Source organism: Budorcas taxicolor, chromosome 2, assembly GCF_023091745.1.
Source record: "Budorcas taxicolor isolate Tak-1 chromosome 2, Takin1.1, whole genome shotgun sequence".
Taxonomy (NCBI): Eukaryota; Metazoa; Chordata; class Mammalia; order Artiodactyla; family Bovidae; genus Budorcas; species Budorcas taxicolor.
Window position 1 is genome coordinate 151,049,895 of NC_068911.1, and position 12,574 is coordinate 151,062,468.

At 38.5% G+C, this 12,574-nt stretch overlaps 1 protein-coding gene across 1 annotated transcript in view; it reads right to left on the reverse strand.

Annotated features, from left to right (window-relative positions):
- Positions 1–1,243: 1,243 nt before the first annotated feature.
- USP37 (ubiquitin specific peptidase 37) overlaps positions 1,244–12,574 on the reverse strand; it is a 77,313-nt gene continuing 65,982 nt past the window's right edge. Inside the window, exons 18-23 of the mRNA XM_052664149.1 lie at positions 11,432–11,598; positions 9,384–9,444; positions 4,742–4,857; positions 2,793–2,862; positions 1,920–2,058; positions 1,244–1,416 (exon numbers count right to left, since the gene is read on the reverse strand). Coding sequence (XP_052520109.1) covers positions 1,329–1,416; positions 1,920–2,058; positions 2,793–2,862; positions 4,742–4,857; positions 9,384–9,444; positions 11,432–11,598 — 641 coding nt within the window. The 3' untranslated portion in view covers positions 1,244–1,328. The remainder of the gene's footprint in view (positions 1,417–1,919; positions 2,059–2,792; positions 2,863–4,741; positions 4,858–9,383; positions 9,445–11,431; positions 11,599–12,574) is intronic.

Sequence of the window (12,574 nt, forward strand, 5' to 3'; positions counted from 1 at the left end):
TAGGAAGAGAATTCTACTCTCAAACTCATTCTTTATGTGGTTTCACAAGCTGCTTAACCAAGCAGGTTATGTCAGCTGAGTGATATAACTCACTTAAATGTTGCACCCCCATTTGACCTCAACTCAAAGCACCTAGAAAGTAATAAATCTATTATGCACCTTTGTTATTTGTTAGCTTCTGGAATTACCTAAACCTATCACATTTTAATTCTCACCCTGTTTGAATAGCAAGGCAAATGATTAATGGTTAAGCTTTTCCCGCAGCTCACATGCTTAATTTCACCTTTGCAGCAGGGCTTTCAGCTTTAGTGGTCCAGAGTTTCAGCTTGAACACAAGAATACTCCTCCTGACCTCTCTATGTTTGGGAGACAGAGATGCTAGTATTCTTCGTTTTCCTTAGGTATTCTTGTTGGGGAGTCCCAACTGGGACATCACTTTCCTACCTCTTACAGTTTTTGCTTCAGTCTGTTAGGGTAATGCTTGCTCCATGGAAGAAAAACACAGAAGAAAAACAAAAGATTCTATCTTCACCACAATACAGATGATACACAATGAACATACTGTGTGAAGGATTCTTTTGAAAGAAAACACAAAGTGTACAATGAATATCAAATGTGGCAACACAGCACATTCCAAAGCACCAAAAATCCATTTCTTGGGACTGCATGTAAACAGCAAAAGCATTACAAATCCATGAAATACATATTTTTTTTATAAAAGCTCCTCAAGTCAGATGGCAAAAATGCCCCTCCTTTGCCAGGAGGACAAACTGTCATTAGTGTAACATGGAGAGCTGGCTTTCCAGTGAACTTTACTAATAAGAAACACACATGAGAGATCAGACTTGAGTGAAATTACTCAAGGAACATAGAAGCTAAATGCCAAATGATATGTATATCTTCATACATTTCTCAGGTGAATGGACTCTTTGACAACTTTTCTTTTCCAAACTGCTGTGCTATTAATTTTGAGCAGGCATACTCTGGTGGCCTATTCTAACTCTTTAAGGCTCCATTCATTCCACAAATATATGTGTATGTACATATATATATATATATATTTACAACATGTATTCCTAAGACAAAAGGAAGTGCCACTCTTGTAGGAGAAAAAAAAGGATAATCAGCTACAGATGTGAGACCAGTTTCCATAAAACAATTAATATGGAGCGTTCCGCATAATTGCAGTTTTCGTCTTTTGGTTTGGCCCTGAGCTGTTTGTTGCTCCCGCATCAAGTAGAGTTCCAAATTCTTCTCAGACAGAGGAAAGCGAAGTGGGTGGCAGTAAGAGAGAATACGCAGTGCACACTGCCAACCCAGGGGTTTGCTCATGAAACCTGACGAGTGGTCTTCCCCACTTCCAGGTTAAGTGCCTGAGAGTTCTTTTCTGTTTCCAGCAGCTCATCAAATATCTCCCTTAAAATAAAACCCAAAAAAATTAAACAGGAAATTCAGTGAGCAAATACAAGGACAGACAGAAAAATAGACATTGATAAAGCCTGCATTATCCCATTGATGCCTAAATTGTATTAAATAAGCAGCTCATTCATTTTATTATTATCTTAACCCCATGTGCTGATTCTTGAAAATACTTAGAGGGGGAATGGCAACAGCTAGCTTTGATAGAAAGGCTATGTATTTCCCATCTATGTAACTCAGATCTTCTAGCTGATATAATAAAAGACAATAACAGGACAGCTTCCATCATAATAAGCTCTATATCTACATTTTACTGTGAGATGAGTAGTTAATGCTGAGTTAAGAGAAAAAACATTTTGGAAATATCAAGATATGAGCCCTAATAAAAATAATAAATTGTCAACCAATTTAACTGATGGGTACACTTTATCCTTAAAGAAAAAAGAAAAGAGTTAAGCAGATTTTAAACCTAAAACTTCAGACTGGGCAATGCTTCTTACTTGTGCATATAAAAGAAGATGTAGCCACTCCGATCTCGATCGCTCTGAACAGAAGCCTCTTGGATTTTAGATACCTCTAGGTCATTATATGTAAACCATGCCTGCTTCTTAATGTCGTACACATCACTAATGTAGTGACCTGAAAGAAATAAAAATTAAATTTTTAAAAATAAAATACTGAATTTTTCTCAGGTACAGGAAATGTCAGAAACACCCAACCCCATTTCACCTTACTTCCAACAATATTTGTAAAACCCATTTAAGAATTACAGAAATTTAAGGGGGGAATACTGGAGAAGGAAATGGCAACCCACTCCAGGATTCTTGCCTGGAGAATCCTACAGACAGAGGAGCCTGATGGGCTTTACTCCACGGGGTCGGACAAAGAGTCGGACACGACTGAGCAACTAAACAGCAAGGGGCAAATATGCTATGCTAGGACAACTTTTCTGATACACATATTTTGCTTAGAGAAATCTGGGTCATTTGTGAATAGAAAAATCAGAACAGCTGCACCTATTAACACACACAATGTGATAAAAGAAAATATTTCAAAGGTTTTCTTTTTTCTCAAAAGATTCATTTATTGAGCACCTCCAAGTGACACACCTTTGCTCTGGTGCCTCATGGCACCCCAGGATGACCCTGGGCTGGGTTCACTTGCGTGGACTTGGGCCCAATCGCATAGCTGGCGTTCTTTCCTCCTCAGCAGTCGGCCTCCTGGCTAAGGCTCTGAGAAGGGGCCCCCAGGGTTCAAAGTTTTCCACGATGCATTCAACTCACACCTCACAAAGCTAGGCTCAGAGAAACTCAATAAGGAGTAAATGCTGACTGGTCCATTTATAAAATACTGAAATTCTAATGTCCATTTACCTGAAGAAGAAGTGCTACCAATGTGACTGACAACACTGATGAGCCGATAGGAATGAGGAAGATTTCCTGTCTGGAAAACAGAAGTGGGCATGACTTTCAACTCTTAATTTGTATAAAAGCAAAACACTAAATTTATTATCAGAGCTGACATGGGAAGTTTCAATGTGTGGGGGGTTAGACTCAATAAAAAACTCAGTGGTTGGTACTATTCATGTCTTTTGACCCAAGAATTATACTCCCAACTAAGAATTTATTCTAAAAAAGTAATTCAAAAGAAAATGTATATATGTATAAAACCATTCACTGTAGTATTATCTATAATAATGAATAACTGGAACTAAAATACGCCCAGTAACAGTTAAAGGTTACAGGTATTTCAACTCAGTTCAATATTATTCAGTTATTTAAAGAAAACAAAACAAAACAAAACATGGTTCAGCAAAATGTTAACTTGTTTTTAAAACCTACATGAGCATACACAATATAACTGTAGATCTATATGAATAGATAACGTTAATGGTTAAGCACTAAAAAACAGAATGAATTTAATGAAAAGAGTTGCTATATTGTTGTAGGGATTATGGATAAACTTTAACATTTTAAATATTTTAAGGAAAAGAAAATAAAACTGGAAAGTGATACTCATGCACTTCAGGCATTACTATACAAAATAATTTGGGGAAGAAATTGGAAAGAAATATATCTATAGGTAGTCATGTATGGATGTGAGAGTTGGACTGTGAAGAAAGCTGAACACCGAAGAATTGATGCTTTTGAACGGTGGTGTTGGAGAAGACTCTTGAGAGTCCCTTGGACTGCAAGGAGATCCAACCAGTCCATTCTAAAGGAGATTAGCCCTGGGTGTTCTTGGGAAGGAATGATACTAAAGCTGAAACTCCAGTACTTTGGCCACCTCATGCGAACAGCTGACTCATTGGAAAAGACTCTGATGCTGAGAGGGACTGGGGGCAGGAGAAGGGGACGACAGAGGATTAGATGGCTGGATGGTATCACTGACTCGATGGACATGAGTTTGGGTGAACTCCGGGAGTTGGCGATGGACAGGGAGGCCTGGCGTGCTGCGATTCATGGGGTCGCAAAGAGTTGGGCACGACTGAGTGACTGAACTGAACTGAACTGAAGCCAGAAGCAATTAAAATGTTCAAGTACTCTGACGCAGTAATTTATTTCTGAGGATTTCCTTAAAGAAGAAAATCCTAAATATAGAAAACATTATAATCATACACAGTTCCTTAATATTATAATGAAAAAAGAAAATTTAAATGCTCAGTGTTAGCTAAAAATTATATAAAATAAACAGAAGTTAGAACAGTGAGATCTGGGTAATCAAAATTATAAAAAAAATTGGAAAATGGGATAAAAGCAATTATTTAGGGGGGAAAAAAGGGTTAAAAAAAGATTCCAAGAGCTCTAGTTAAAAGTTATTAATTCAACAGTTTTCACTGAGTAACAATCAACTAGTTTTAGTATTTAACCTTAAAACAGTTTTGGTAAAACTGAAAGTGATTTAACATATATGTAACTTTGAGAGCTATTACTAAGTTATTACCTAAATGGCTGGATGGCATCACTGACTCGATAGACAGGAGTCTGAGTGAACTTCAGGAGTTGGTGATGGACTGGGAGGCCTGGCGTGCTGCAATTCACGGGGTCTCAAAAAGTCAGACACGACTGAACTGAACATGTACATAAGGCTGTCAAGGATGTATTTCTGTTTTTTTTTTTTCTCTTTCATTTTGTTTTGAATATTCTGTGTAAGTAATGAGAAGTAAAGCTCAAGAGAAAAGTGAGGACCATTTGATGGCTGCCAAAGGGGCAGAAATGAACCTGCAATGGACAATGGCCATGTCCTTTGAAGCTAAGGAGCAGGAGGAGGAGTATTGATAACACGACCAGTTGTTTTACAAAAGGAATATAATGTCACCCACCTCAGCATTTCTTTTCAGTTCCTCAGCTTCAGCTTCTGTGTACTCCATATCTAAAACATCTTCATTTCCAGAGTCCTCATCAGAACCCAATGAATCCAGAAAAGAGTTGTTAAACTCTGAAGAACACAAAGACAAAGTCTTGTAAAAGCTCTCAGAATAGACACAAAGAGATACAGTTGGGAAAAGGAAAAACAGCTGGAAGTACATATTTATCATCCTAAGAAACAAAAGACATATTTTTATTAGGGTTCCAACTCACCCAGCCTACTCTAGGGAATAACAATTCAGGCACCAGTTATGTAAAAGAAATGTTTCCCTTTGTTTTAAACATGTATATCAAAGAGGACAACACTCTTAAGAAAGGAATGAAACTGAAAAAGAGAATATAATTTGTTCAGTTCAGTCACTCAATTGTGTCCGACTCTTTGCGACCCCATGATTCGCACCACGCCAGGCCTCCCAGTCCATCACCAACTCCCGAAGTTCACCCAAACTCACGTGCATCGAGTCAGTGATGCCATCCAGCCATCTCATCCTCTGTCGTCCCCTTCTCCTCCTGCCCCCAATCCCTCCCAACATCAGAGTCTTTTCCAATGAGTCAACTCTTCCCATGAGGTGGCCAAAGTACTGGAGTTTCAGCTTTAGCATCAGTCCTTCTAAAGAACACCCAGGACTGATCTCCTTTAGAATAGACTGACTGGATCTCCCTGCAGTCCAAGGGACTCTCAAGAGTCTTCTCCAACACCACAGTTCAAAAGCATTAATTCTTCGGCGTTCAGCTTTCTTCACAGTCCAACTTTCACATCCATACATGACCACTGGAAAAACCATAGCCTTGACTAGACGGATCTTTGTTGGCAAAGTAATGTCTCTGCTTTTGAATATGCTATCTAGGTTGGTCATAACTTTCCTTCCAAGGAGTAAAGCGTCTTTTAATTTCATGGCTGCAGTCACCATCTGCAGTGATTCTGGAGCCTCAAAAAATAAAGTCTGATACTGTTTCCACTGTTTCCCCAGCTATTTCCCATGAAGTGATGGGACCAGAAGCCATGATCTTCATTTTCTGAATGTTGAGCTTTAAGCCAACTTTTTCACTCTCCTCTTTCATCAAGAGGCTTTTTAGTTCCTCTTCACTTTCTGCCATAAGAGTGGTGTCATCTGCATATCTGAGATTATTGATACTTCTCCCGGCAATCTGGATTCCAGCTTGTGCTTCTTTCAGCCCAGCGTTTCTCATGATGTACTCTGCATATAAGTTAAATAAGCAAGGTGACAATATACAGCCTTGACGTACTCCTTTTCCTATCTGGAACCAATCTGTTGTTCCACGTCCAGTTCTGTTGCTTCCTGACCTGCATATAGGTTTCTTAAGAGGCAGGTCTGGTGGTCTGGTATTCCCATCTCTTGAAGAATTTTCCAGTTTATTGTGATCCACACAATCAACGGTTTTGGCATAGTCAATAAGGCAGAAATAGATGTTTTTTCTGGAACTCTCTTTTTTTTTGATGATCTAGCAGATGTTGGCAATTTGATCTCTGGTTCCTCTGCCTTTTCTAAAACCAGCTTGAACATCTGGAAGTTCACAGTTCATGTACTGCTGAAGCCTGGCTTGGAGAATTTTGAGCATTACTTTACTAGCATGTGAGATGTGTGTAATTGTGCGGCAGTTTGAGCATTCTTTGGCATTGCCTTTCTTTGGGATTGGAATGAAAACTGACCTTTTCCAGTCCTGTGGCCACTGCTGAGTTTTCCAAATTTGCTGGCATATTGAGTGCAGCACTTTCACAGCATCATCATCTTCCAGAATTTGAAATAGCTCAACTGGAATTCCATCACCTCCACTAGCTTTGTTCATATGCTTTCTAAGGCCCACTTCACTTCACATTCCAGGATGTCTGGCTCTAGGTGAGTGATCATACCATCGTGATTATCTGGGTCGTGAAGATCTTTTTTGTACAGTTCTTCTGTGTATTCTTGCCACCTCTTCTTAATATCTTCTGCTTCTGTTAGGTCCAGACCATTTCTGTCCTTTATCAAGCCCATCTTTGCGTGAAATCTTCCCTTGGTGTCTCTAATTTTCTTGAAGACATCTCTAGTCTTTCCCATTCTGTTGTTTTCCTCTATTTCTTTGCATTGATCGGTGAGGAAGGCTTTCTTATATCTCCTTGCTATTCTTTGGAACTCTGCATTCAGATGCTTCTGTCTTTCCTTTTCTCCTTTGCTTTTCGCTTCTCTTCTTTTCACAGCTATTTGTAAGGCCTCCTCAGACAGCCATTTTGCTTTTTTGCATTTCTTTTCCATGGGGATGATCTTGATCCCTGTCTCCTGTACAATGTCATGAACCTCTGTCCATAGTTCATCAGGCACTGTACCTATCAGATCTAGGCCCTTAAATCTATTTCTCACTTCCACTGTATAATCATAAGGAATTTGATTTAGGTCATGCCTGAATGGTCTAGTGTTTTTCCCTACTTTCTTCAATTTCAGTCTGAATTTGGCAATAAGGAGTTCATGATCTGAGCCACAGTCAGCTTCCGGTCTTGTTTTTGCTGATTGTATAGAGCTTCTCCATCTTTGGCTGCAAAGAATAGAGTCAATCTGATTTTGGTGTTGACCATCTGGTGATGTCCATGTTTAGTGTCAGACATATATAAATTATTTGTCTAGAATATAATTTGTTCTAACATATAATAAAAATATGTTAGATAATTCAGATTCACTGAATACCCATAAGTATATGTTAGATTTAACACATTTGGTGCATATTATAGATGTGCCACCAGCAAACATAAAGTATTTCATAGAAGAGAGACCATAAAAAGATCAACATCCTTTCATTTTCTTCAATATTAAACCATACTTTGAACAGAAATAATGGAAATTCAACATTTAACTAAGTTTTACCTAAAATACACTAAATAGATAAATAAATCCAAGATCCATTTTTTTCTTTTCCTCCTTAATGATGTGCTTGCACTGGAAGAATCCATCTACACTAATGGCTTCAAATAAAAAATCCCAGGAGCATTTGTACAGAAACAAAGACTTGTTTTATGCTTGTTTAAAAGTCATGAACACTTAAGAATGGGAAGAACAGGAAGAGATTACAGCATCAAAATTCTGGAAGGTGGAATATACAGGGGTGACAGACTTAGCAGACCTAAGATAGTCAAAGCCAAAACCTAAGTCGGTAATGGAAAAGTTGAGAACCAATCCAATTTATATCACAGGGTCTTCAAAAGACACAACTTGGAAATACCACGTACCTCTGAAATTGGAGGCTAAGAAGAGGATAAAAATAAGGATTAGGGAAAATGTTTGAGTTACAGACTCCTAGAGCCACTCCCCAACCCTACTTTATGCTGCTGGGCAATGACAGAAGTCTAGAGCTTTGCTCTCTGGAGAGTTGGTAAAACAGTCTCTGGATTGGCAGATTCCAGGCACAAGGGACTACCATACCGAACATGGGAGGAGACCACAGTGTGCATATTCAAAGATGTGAGTAACTCCCACCCTGACCCCCAGCAGGCCGACTATTCCTATACTTGGCTTCCAAAACTCTGGCAGCCACATCTTTTACCTTTAGGCAAAGGCATAAAACTAGAACACTTTCTTTAGGAATCTTACCAGCCCAAGGGGAGGCCTAAAATATTAATACCATCCCCTAAATAGCAAAATCCTATAAAACTCAAAGTTGACAAGCTCTAGCTATTCATATACCCAGAGCTTGAATAATCTTTTTAGTCCCCTACTCGTTTTTTTAATAAAAAAGATTTATTTATTTTTTGGCTGTGCTGAGTCTTCACTGCTGTGCACGGGCTTTCTCTAGTTGCAGTGAACTGGGGCTATTCTTTGTTCTGGTGCATGGGCTTCTCATTGCAGTGGCTTTTCTTGTTTGTTCATGGCTCTCAGGCTACAATGTGGGCTGAGTAGGTGTGGCGCACAGGCTTAGTTGCTCCATAGCAAGTGGGATCTCCCTGGACCAGGGACTGAACCTGTGTCCCCTGTATTGGCAGGTGGAATCTTAACCACTGGACCACCAGGAAGTCTTCAATTCCCAACTCTTAATCATGAGTTGACAGCCAAGGATTACTAGAGACTGAGGATTATTAGATAACTGAGGAAAGGTTCTAACACGGAATATAGAGACCAAAATAAACACACAGGACAGAGCAAAATGGAGAAAAGAGAATCTACTCAGGGAGATGAAAATGTCAAATGCACACAAAAACTATGTTTAATATCCTCAGAGTTGAGATGATATTGCTTTCATGAACCACCCTACCCCAAGATCTTATAAAAAGTAGCAATCACAAACCAGTTCTTGAAAATTAGAAGTATAATAGACATACTATACTAAGAAAAGTTTGAAGTTGGTGATAATGTTGGAGAAACTTTCCAGACAGTAGAGAAAAATAACAAAAAGATGGAAAACTAAGAGATGAGATAATTATGTTTGAGTGTTTGGTTTCCTCTGGGAGGGAGGGAACGGGTATACAAGTAACTTTTAAGGTTCTATTTCTTTACCTGGGAGGGGTTCAAATTTGTTATTGTTATTAAAAATGATAAAAACATTTGATATACTCCTGTGTGTGATACATTTCATCATACAAAAAAAATGTAATTAAAGTAATCTCCATACCTTGAAGACTTAACTCTGTAGCTCTTTTGAGGTCATCATCTTCTTTCTGTTCCCAAGCCTCCTAAAGGAACAAGGACAAAACTAAGGTATTTAAAGAAGTATTAATTAAACTTACTTAATAAGGATAAAACCAGCTGCTCTGAACATATTTGCTAATAATTCTTTCTATAAACTTATGAATGTTTAGAATATGACCTCTTGAGAGAGATGGAGTTCTTTATTTTTTCCAAAACTGTCTTCCTACTATGGCCAGTTTTAAACTACCAATGTAACTCTGACTGCAGATTTGGGAAGAGCTATGTATAGTGGGCTCTCCTAAGCTGACAAGGAGCTGGCTCTACCACATCACTGAGCTTACATTTATGACAAGATAAAACAAAATTTCCACAAAATACTATTCATAGATTTCTATGCTTTTCTAATATATCTGAGGTTTTCTTTAAAGAAAAAAAGTACCTCTGAAAATGTCTCAACTAGATACTAATTATAAAAAGGAATAGGAAAATGTTGGCTACAAATTTTCCCTTTCATCTTGAGAGAAAAGATAATTTACAAAGAATGCATGAGTAACGAAAAAAGTATAAAACTGTTTTTATACTTTTCTCAATTCTAGACTTGTTTCTAAAGTTAAATATATAAGAAGCTTAGAATGAGGTATTCTGCATTATAGTCCTGGGAGCAATAATACTGTGTTCAATAAAGTCACAGAGGTGTTCGCTAAGAGGAAATATGATTACTTAAATTTATCCAAGTATATAAAGTCTACGTTGAGACAAGACAGTAAAGGACTCTTTTTTAGTAATTAATAGAATGATGCACGCTTCCCCGGTGGCTCAGCAGTAAAGAATCTGCCTGCCAACACAGGAGACATAGGTTCAACCCCTGGGTTGGGAAGATTCCCTGGGGAAGGAAATGGCAACTCATTCTAGTGTTTTAGCCTGGGATATCCCATGGACAGAGAGCCTGGGGAGCTACAATCCAGGGGTCGCAGAAAGTTATGTCCACAACTTAGTGACTAAACAAGAAAGTGTGCCAAACTAAAGAAACCTTCATCTCATAATCCTCACATCTGAGAAAAATAAGACAATTTTAACCAGGTCAGCTGACAAGAAAAATATATCTTTGTGAAAAGGAGGGTTGCTGAAATTTTTTCTTTTTTTTTCCCCTTGTTTTCTCTGAATTTTCTCTTTTTCTGCAAAGGGCAACCCACCCCAGTATTCTTGCCTGGGGAATCCTATGGACATAGGAGCCTAGGAGGCTACTGTCCACAGGGTTGCAGAGTTGGACATGCCTGAGCACGCATGCATGCCCTATGAGGAACTATTGCCAAGAAATAAAATTTCTTTTCCACTGAAAGTAAGTTTTCTGAAACGATTACTATAAACAATTTGTAAAACAGTTTGACATACATATATTTTTGATGACAAGGCAATTAGGGAGGTACTTTTTATAAACAAAAGGATACAGAACAGCTGGTTCTGAAACAGTTTTAAAGCAGCAGTTCTCAACACTGCCTGGACATTAGAATCATTGCTGGAAGTTTAGGAAAAAAAAAGAAGAAAGAAATCTAGTTGCCCAGACCACATCTGAGATCAATTATTTCAGAATTTCTGAGGGATAGAACAACCCTGGCATCAGTATTCTTTTTAAAGCTCCCTAGATAAAATGCAGTTAAAATTGAGACCCAATATTCTTTGCCTTAAAATATTAATGATAAAATCATGATTGCATATTGGCTGTTTTAACTGCTTACAAAATAAAGCTGGACTAGGAATGATCTCCAATAATCCATCTTGCTTTAGCATGCAACAAATCATGGTAATAGGAGGTAACCAACAAGGCATTTTGTTGCACTTGGATTAAAAAAAAAAAAAATCAATAATTGTTTTAAACCTAAGGAAAAAGCCCAAAGGAAGTTTAGGTGGCTCAATGATTTACTGTATGTAAATCACCTGGAACAACGCCTGACATAAAGTGCTTAACAAATGTTTTTTACTATTATTATTGCTCTATCTCTTGGAAAAGACAGATATGGAGATATCTCTTACTTGCTCCTGGAGGCTCTGAGCCAATGCCTGCTGAAGCTCCTGTTCCTCCCTCTCACGCTCCATATCATACTGCTGGAGCCAATCAACCTCTCCTTGAGATCCTTCTGGAGTTTTGTTCTCTTTATTTTCATCACAGTCTTTAGTTATCTCAGTAAAACTGGCAGGATCTGAGGAAGCAGAACAGAACATCACTGGGAAATCCTCTTATAAACTGAAATCTCTGCACTAGAGTGACATGTATTATTCAAACAGTAATGTATCCTAACCCCAGACATAACTTGCTTGGGACGTACAATCACCCCTTGCTACATCTAGATCAGGGCTTCCCTATCTCAGTACTATTGGCACTTTGGGTGGGATTTTTGTTTGGACTGGGGAGAGGGCTGCCCTGTATACTGTATAATATTTAGCAATATCCTTGACCTCTACCTACTAGATGCCAGTAGCAACCCCACCCTCTACAGTTTTGACAACCAAAAGCAACATGCTAAATGTCCCCTGGGGAACAAAACTGCCCTCAGTTGAGAACCAGTGACCTACAGTAATGGTTCTGAAACTTAACCAATCATTAGAAGCACCGTGGTTAAGGATGGAGACAAAAAAATAGCCATATTCATAGGTTATGTCACATGACTAATTACTAGGAATAAACTATTGTTTAGGGTAAAGTAAGAATTAGGATAGAATGATTAGGCTAATCATTGAGATTTTCCCTTACTACACCGTATATCATGAGTGTTTTTACATTAACAATCATATATGCATATTCTAAATAAAAGAGCTACATAAAATATGTAATAAACATTTCATGTACAAGTGTATGACAACATATTATGTTTAAAACATTTACCCAGGGAGATAAGAAAAAGATTAATCCTCCTTTTTTTTCTGTTCATTCTCAATTTCTAGATTAGAGCCTCCTAGTGCTAATGCCCAGAGAAGGCAATGGCAACCCACTTCAGTACTCTTGCCTGGAAAATCCCATGGATGGAGGAGCCTGGTGGGTTGCAGTCCGTGGGGTCGTGAAGAGTCGGACACGACTGAGCAACTGCCCTTTCCCTTTTCACTTTCATGCATTAGAGAAAGAAATGCCAACCCACTCCAGTGTTCTTGCCTGGAGAATCCCAGGGACGGGGGAGCCTG